Consider the following 8,050-nt stretch of genomic DNA (forward strand, 5'->3'; position numbering starts at 1 on the left):
ACACAGATGAGATTTTCAAAGGAGCAGAGAAAACCTCAGCTTTCTTAAATTTCAGTGTCATGTCCATACCTATATCCTGAGGACTGCTTCGAAGGCTTGACTGCCTGACCCTGCCTTGCTGGCAGAGGAACAAAACAAGGAGCAAACAGATCCAGTGTCATCCTACACCACCCTGGGAGCAGCAGTTGATTTTCTGCTGCTCTCTGCTCCAAGGCTGAGACTTCTTATTCCTCCTTTCTTTGCCAACTTCAGTGAGACCTATCCCATCTCCATGGCTGTCCTCAACCTGCTGCTGCAAAACTGCACAGCCCTGAGTGAAGAGCAGGTTATTTACATGCTGGTTCCCTGCCCTGGCTGTCACAGGGACATGATTTATCCCCCAAAACCCTGAAACTTCTCCAGTTTTCCATGTCATTACACTCTCTGTGTTGGCCTTCATGGTTTGAGAAAGGAGCAGGAGGTGGCCTGAGCAGCAGCTCCCCACGGTGTCACTCCCTGCACAGCATTCCCAAGGAAGTGTCCTGGGAGCATCAACACAGAGCCCTCAAAGTCACTGCTGAAACAAAAAAGAACACATTGCAGATGTGCTCTGAACACAAATAGAAGCTTCTCCTCCTGCCAGTGAAGATCAGGACGATGGAGATGTGTTGGAGGCTCACCTCACTCAGCTCCAGCTGCTCGGGGCAGTTCTCAGTGTCCCTCCCGTGGCTCACTCTGGTCCCAATGTGGGCAGAGGAGAATCCCCTGGCCCAGGGCTGTGCCAGCAGTGCCTGGTGAAACGTCTCCAGCGTGGCACCGAGTCAGTGCTGCCCATGAAGTGTCACCTTCACGTGGCAGCAGACTCCTGGCAGCTGTCCCACAGCCAGTGTCCAGCCAAGGGCTGCCACGCACCCCTGGGCCCTGCTGGGACCATTTCCTTGGGCTGGAGCTTCCCAAGGGGGTGGCAGGGCAGGAGCCCAAGGCTCCAGGGTGACGTGTGGGAAGCGCCCTGCTGTCCCCAGCAGGGATGGGCACAGGATTCAGGCTGTGCAGACGAACTCGTCGGACCAGCCCAGGCAGTGCTGGATGCCATCCCGGCACAGCCTCCTGGGGATGCAGGAGCAGAACTCGTAGTGCACAGGGCTGCAGCTCCACCACTCCTGCCCACACGGGGGGCAGGCGGCCACTGGGAAGGACAGAAAACAGGGGACTGAAATGCTGCTGCTGCTGCTGCACTGACCCCCTCCCTCCCTCCGTCCCTCCCTCCCTCCTCCCATGGGTAAAATCCTTTCATCGCCCAGCAGAAAAGCCGCTGGTGACAGCCCTGTGACTGTGAGCCCACCAAAGCAGACACTGGCTACCTGTGGGAGAAACCAGAGCGTGACATTGCAATGACCTTCATGGCAGAGAGGCCATCCTGGGGGGAACAACTAATTGTAATTTTTTTTCTTCCTCCCCCCTTTTTTTTTTTTTTTTCCAAAACCACGGGGGTGACTTAGGAACAAATCCGCTGCTCATTCTAGCAAGACTCAGCTCCTGCCCAGCTTGGAGATCCACCCATCTGCTGACCAAAAGCCAGTTTGAATGGTTGCTACTAACTACAGCCACACATCCCGATGAAACTGCTCCACATCAGCAAGCCATGGAGGAAGAGCAATTTCAGGGACAGGGAGCAAACCACAGAGCCTTTCCCCTCTCAGGTGCCACCAGGCTCTGTCACAGAAGCCTCAGCAGAGAGGGGGATGGTTCACACTCATGCCCCATCCCAGCTAGTCTGTGTTTTAGTGGTGGATGCCAGCCTCCAGGCATTTCCAGCAGCATCCACGAGCACCACACCTGCACAAGCTGTTGCAACCCCTCAGCAGAAAAGACAGGAGCCAGCAGACAGACTTACAGCTCCACGTCTCATCAGAGCAGTCCCCACAGTCGTTCATCCCGTTGCACCTCTGGTCAGCATAAACCCAGGATCTGGGGTTACTGCAGTAGAAAACCAGGTACCCTGGGAGGCTGTGGGGCAAGTCACCTGCAAGGGCACACACACAGGACGTGCTTAGCTCCCCCAGGCACAGACACACCAGGGGTGGCACGCACCAAAGGCTGCTCCAGGACACTTCCCCTGCAGCATCAAATGAATGGGAACAAATGGGAAGCTCTGTCATCGCACACAGGAAGTCTGCCCCCAGTTTCTGCTTTATTTCATTTTTTCCCCAGGGTGACTGAACAATAAATTACCCATATAGGCATACAACTTCAGTGATGGTTTTAGATTTTTAAAAACCAACATCATGGTTTTTTTAAATTTCCCTAGGAAGATCAGAAGAGCTTGAAGTCTTTAATTCCTGGCATTCCTGCTAGGTTTTGGGCAGTGCCATCTCTCAGCATCTGCCCTGCAAAGGCTCTACCAGGCTTATCTGCTCACACAGGCAGCCAGAAGCACAGAGCAGGGTTAGAGGAACCACAGCTGCTGTCTCACAGCTGGAAGACCAGTGCAGGGGGAATGCTCACAACAAAACCACTCACCACAGAGCTGCTCCTGCTCATCCTCTCCGTTCCTGCAGTTGCTGACCCTGTCACAGACCCAGCTGGCTGGGACACAGGTCACTCTGTCATCACACAAGAAGCCTGTCTTGTTATTGGGGGCTGTGCAGAAGCGGCTCACTGTGGGGAAAGCAAGAAAATCTTTATTTTCCAGAATTTTTGTGATGCAAGGAATAGATCAAGGGGAGTAAAGGGGGGTTTCCAAAATTAATTTTTTGTTCTGGAAATACCATGGGGCCAGGATTAATTTCTGATAGGTTCATGGCAGAGTCTGAAAACCACACCAGAAGTCTTAAGCATTGCAGTGCTACCCAGAGTTATCCCAGCCCCATGGAGCAGCACAGCAGAGCCAGGGAGTGGCTGGTGGCCATTTGGGCTGAGCAAAGCTGGTACAGCCCCCACCACCCTGCTCATCCCTTCCCTTCCTCCTGCTCTGTGCTGGAGAGCACCATTAAACACACAGTGATGGACACGAGGGCTCTGCTCATGCGGCACCATTTCCGACCTTCCTTACCAAAAAAATAACCACTCTTGGGATACAAACAACAGTGTGTTTGTAAAACAAACACTAACCTGGTGCCTGTGGCAGGAGTGCCAGTGCCACCCCCGAGGCCAGGGCGGCCGCGAGGACGAGCAGCACCACGGCAGAGATGCAGAGGTGTCTCTGTGTGCAGCCAGTGCGGGCACCACACGGATGGCAGCGGCCTGGGGGAGGCAAGAGAGAGAGCTGAGGGACTGAGGAAGGGTCTGGGGTGTTTCAGAGGGGAACAGTGCAGGGACACGAGGCTGACGTTTTGGGGTCTCTGCATGTGAGACTGGCAGGGGCAGCCGGGGCTTTGGGGTTGATGAGTTTAAAGAGCCAAAGTCCAACATTAAACACCACCTCATGGGGAATTTTGCGGCTTGCAGTGTGCAAGAACCAGTGCTGCTGTTACAGAGCACTGGGGTTGAATGGCACAAACGCCACGTCTCCATCGGAGCCCATCCCATGGACTCGGATGCAGAAGGATGAAGGCCAAGCCCCTGCCCAGCCCTATGGGGCAGCAGTGACACTGAAACACGGGGCAGCTTGGTGTCAGCCTGGGGAAGGTGCCCTCCCAGAGCACATAACAAAACTCCCCAAGAGACAAGACTTCAGTTTACAGCGCCTCAGGCTCTCTGCCCCAACCAGGACTCACACTCCCATGGAATGAGGATGGATTACCAGCACAGAATGGCGAGGAGGAATTGAAGAGCTGCCCTTTCCCTCCCTAGCGACATCTCCAGGGCACAGCAGCCTTCCAGGGAGTCCAGCTTTCAGAAAGTCAGGTACATAAATCAAACCAACTGCAGAAGCTAAAGGCCAAACCCACAGGCACTGTAACAATGGTGGAACACCAAGGAGTGATGCCAGGCACCCGCCCTCACCCCAGCAAACTGCACCTGGAGCTTTGCCTCTAAACCAACAGGGTGTTTTCCTCCAGTCCTTCATATTCCCAGACCAATAGCAAAAAATACTAGTGTGACCATCTCAGTAACCAGTCACTTAAGACAATCCTGCCTGTGTAATTGATTTTGGTATATCTGAACTTAAAAATCTTTAATTAGAATTTTAAAAAGCTTTCAGGAACTTAAAGAACTTTTAAGTTAGAATCTGTCTTAGCTGTGCTTTGTGTTTACTTAATTTAGTGTTCTAGCTCAAGGGAAGGCACAGCCTTTGCTCAACAGGAAAAGGATCCTGGTTCCAGCAGCCTCCTCCTCTGTTATGCTCGAGCAGGAGCCAAACAGAAGATTTCAGCTTAGAGGAGAAATGGTGAATTACAGCATGTCTGTGTCTACAAAACACCTCTGACTACAAAGCACAATTACCAACAGACTTGAGTAGAAAATAATGGTGGTGATGAAATGTTGCAAGCTGATCTACAGGCTTGCTATTTGGTTCTGTTTGATCTCACCTTGTTCTTCAGAGTATGGGCAAAATTTGCTGAAGTTTGGCTATGAAGACATATGGAAAGGCCACAGAAAGCTCATTATGAGTCTTTCTGTGACAGGCAAGGATCACTTATCATACCACTGTGACTGCCAGCTCCAGGCCAACACAGAACAGCTGAAGTTTATTAATTTTATAGTCTGGACATTTCACTACATAGAAAAGAGGGAAAATCCGTCCAAACAGACCATAAATAGTGGTTGTATTTCATATTACATTGATAGTTTCAATTGATTTATACTTTAATAATAGAACTCTGCATTTTATTCATTACCTCTTTCTCCAGAGGACTCTGTTGAACCAAAATCAGCCACATCACCATTTCTCTAGAAGGAAAGGGACAAAAAGGATTTACAGAATCCCACAGCCACACAAACTTTGCTTTTCTAGTTCTCACATCATCTTTCCCAGGAATACATCGTGTACTCCATTATTGTTACATACAAGCAAAAATTACCTCGGTGAAAACATGGCCCAGCTTTGATTCCCAAAACAATCGCCTTTAAACCTTAATTACCCATTTGTAAAACAAACACTAACCAAGTCCAGTGCTTTATATCAACTCTTCCCTTTGTATCAAGCTAAGTAGAAAAACCTCAAAATCTCAGAGAAAGAAGTTAAAGAGGTCAGGCAAACAGCGCGGTCAAGAACACACGTACTTCAGGGAACAGCTGTATGTAGGATTTTTCTGAAGGACTGTACCTGAGGATGAGTTTTGTTCATGTTTCCAGAGCTCCAGGGAGCGCAGGGAGTTCTCTGCACCTGAGCACAAGCGATGTTACCAGGACACAAAGCCAGCAGAGGCAGGAGAGCGAGGAGAGCACGGCACAGCCAGGAGGGGAGCGGCAGTGCTGAGCCTCTGCTCCAGCCCCAGTGAAAGCCAACAACAAAACTCATTCTTCTCATCTCACACATGGTTTTGCAACAGGGCTTAAGACAAATCAGAGTAAACAGAGAGAGAGACAGGTTGGAGGGTGAGCACACATGTCCAGCTCATGCTGACTGCGTTTCCTCCCTTTGTGGTCATGGAAAACCCCTTCAAAATTAAAGTGTGAGGGAAAGAGAATCTGCTCCTCTTCATGAAAGTCTCATTTCTCCACACCTCCTTCCCATGGCAGAGCTGTCACACTGCCCTTGTGGCAGCACCAGCCCAGGCTCCTGCCAGCTGATGAGATCTCAGGGGAGCTGTGCAGGATGCAACCATCTGGAACAGCTTTCTTGCTTGGGCACTGAGCACAGGCACAGGAAATTCCCCAGGGTCCTTTCTGACCTGCATGCTTGAATTTCCAGGCCTGCAGGAAGACTTAGCAGCTCAGCCTGCAGCAAACACAAACTTACAAATACACTGGAGCCTCCTAAACTGGCTGCAGGTCTTGGCACAGCTCCCACAGAGGAGTTTTACAGCTTCAAGGATGAAAATTCATCAGCAGGGGGGTAGTGGGGAGAAAAAGCACCACCATAAAGTTTTTGAGGAGCCTGTGTTGTTCTTGCAAGAGGGTCCACAGGACCCAGGTGCTTCCAAATTGTTGCCACCCTAAGCAAGACAGTCTCACCAGGGCTGTGGAAGAGAGGCTGGCAGCCAGATTGTCTCTAAATTGGCTCTGAGACATTGCCTTGAATTCATTCAAAGCACCACATAATGCCAGACACAGAGGAACAGCTACAGCTCCAACTTCCCTCTCCATCCCTACACATGAACCCACCCCCAATTATAGTGAGTTAATAGATTCTTCATGAGCAGGGCATCTCCAATGCCGTCCTCACAGACCAGCCACAATGAAACACAGTCCTGTAGGAGCTCCTCCTTCACTACAGCAGCACCAACTTGTCCAAAACAGAAGCTTCTCACAGGAATACATTGCTACTGAAAGTGGTGCTAAGAAAACTCTCCTGTTTCAAGGATTTTGGGTGAAAACATCCAAGACCAAGTAGCAAACAGTCTGCATGTCTAGGAAGCTGCTGCAATGTGGAAAAATGTCAGACTAAGAGGATCTTAAATTCTGGATCTCTTGTTCTTTAAAGAGGAAGTTTTCAGTTCCTAATCAGACTTGATACAGGACTATTTTGAGCCTTCATAAAGCTTATTAGGTGATGGGCTAAGAGCCCTGTGAAAGAGCCAGGTGAAGCAGACCAGGTGTGCATACCCTGCAAAACAATCTACAATGAGGAGTTTAAAATGTGGAGTCAACCCATCCTTGGAGAAAAATGTCTGTAAGAGATGGCCAGAGAAGGACAACAGAGCTGGGGAAGGCTCTAGAGCGCAAGTGTAATGAGAAACAGCTGAGGGAACCAGGGAGTTCAGTCTGGAGAAAAGGAGGCTCAGAAGGGACCTTCTCACTCTCTGTAACTCTCTGAAAAGAGGTTGGAGCCGGGTGGGGGGCAGGCTTTTCTCCTCCCAATTAACAGGCGATAGGACAAGGGGAGACACCCTCAAGTTGCACCAGAGGAGGTTTAGATTGGATAACAGAAAAAAAATTCTTCACTTAGAAAAGTTGCCAGGTGTTGGATCTGGCTGCCCAGGGCAGTGGTGGAGTAACTACCCCTAAAGCCACATGGATGTGGCACTTGGGGACATTGGTGGCATTGGCAGTGCTGGGGAAATGGTTGGACTCATTCTTGGAGGTCTTATCCAAGCTAAAAAATTCTATCATTCTACAACCTGGCATCTACCACCATCTGTTTCCTGTTTTGGGATTATCAAGCTCAGCTGCAGCCAACCAGGCAGTTGGATTTTAGAGCAGTTGCCCCACATCAAAGACTGCTTAGAGTTCAGAAAAATGAGTTCATGGCAGCAACATAAGAAACAAAAGCAAGCTCTTCTGAAGCTTAAAAAAATAGTTAAAAAATAATTGACAAAGATCAGAAAAGCTGAAGAGGCAACAAATATCAAAGTATTCAGTATGATGGAAGGTTTTTGTTTTTCTAGCACATAAACCCCCCCCAGTTTCCCCCAAAGGTACCTTGGCTATTTCTGCCAGCAGTGAATTGCACACAATTAAGAGGGTCATCTCATTTGTGTCCAGATGATTCCATTCTAAACCTGATACAGGTTCAGTTGAACACATGCCTAAAGAGAATATAAAATGCTTTCCTCCTGCAATTTCAATAATTTAAGGCCTTTCATTTAAACAGTGGTTTTGAGCAGAGATCAAACCCAAATTGCAGCCTCTGAAAATGGAGATGGCAGTAAGTCAAACATTTAACAAAAAATGAATAGGAAATGACATTTTGCAAAACCAAATGCCAAGATAGCTTAAAGAGTCCATTTAGATTAGAAATCTTGAGAAACAGTTCAATTACTTCCTAGTATCTGATTTTACTGAGGGAAGATCTTTTGACAAGTTTACAAGTATAACACTCACCAAGTGCCAGAGTGCCACAGGCACAGAGCTCTCTGTGACCCAAGAGCACATTGCTGAATCACTGGCTGCACTGCACAGATCACTCAGCTGAAATGTCATTAAACAGCTAACAAAAGACAAAACACACAATGAAAGCACAAGTTGTTTGCTTAACTGAAGCCCAGGGCTGTAAGCAATGGAGTTTTGAAGAGAAAGTTTTGTG

At 49.0% G+C, this 8,050-nt stretch overlaps 1 protein-coding gene across 1 annotated transcript; it reads right to left on the minus strand.

Annotated features, from left to right (window-relative positions):
- Window positions 1–1,019: 1,019 nt before the first annotated feature.
- LDLRAD1 (low density lipoprotein receptor class A domain containing 1) lies at window positions 1,020–5,286 on the minus strand. Its single transcript, XM_005521298.2, has 6 exons — window positions 5,189–5,286; window positions 4,761–4,812; window positions 3,091–3,222; window positions 2,500–2,637; window positions 1,874–2,002; window positions 1,020–1,165 (listed from the first exon to the last, which is right to left on the minus strand). Exons 1-6 carry the CDS (start codon window positions 5,207–5,209, stop codon window positions 1,020–1,022), a joined length of 618 nt encoding a protein of 205 aa, XP_005521355.1. The 5' UTR covers window positions 5,210–5,286.
- Between the last annotated feature and the right edge of the window lie 2,764 nt (window positions 5,287–8,050).

Source organism: Pseudopodoces humilis, chromosome 10, assembly GCF_049639895.1.
Source record: "Pseudopodoces humilis isolate 2021_Gansu_Grassland_sample_001 chromosome 10, ASM4963989v1, whole genome shotgun sequence".
NCBI classification, from domain to species: Eukaryota; Metazoa; Chordata; class Aves; order Passeriformes; family Paridae; genus Pseudopodoces; species Pseudopodoces humilis.

Excerpts from the sequence above, each read along its gene's own strand:
- LDLRAD1 (XM_005521298.2), bottom strand. The coding sequence starts at position 5,209 with ATGAACAAAACTCATCCTCAG. Across the intron at positions 4,813-5,188 it reads TGAACAAAACTCATCCTCAG|AGAAATGGTGATGTGGCTGA; the intron begins GTACAGTCCTTC and ends CTTTCCTTCTAG. Across the intron at positions 2,003-2,499 it reads TGAGCAGGAGCAGCTCTGTG|GTGACTTGCCCCACAGCCTC; the intron begins GTGAGTGGTTTT and ends GTGCCCTTGCAG.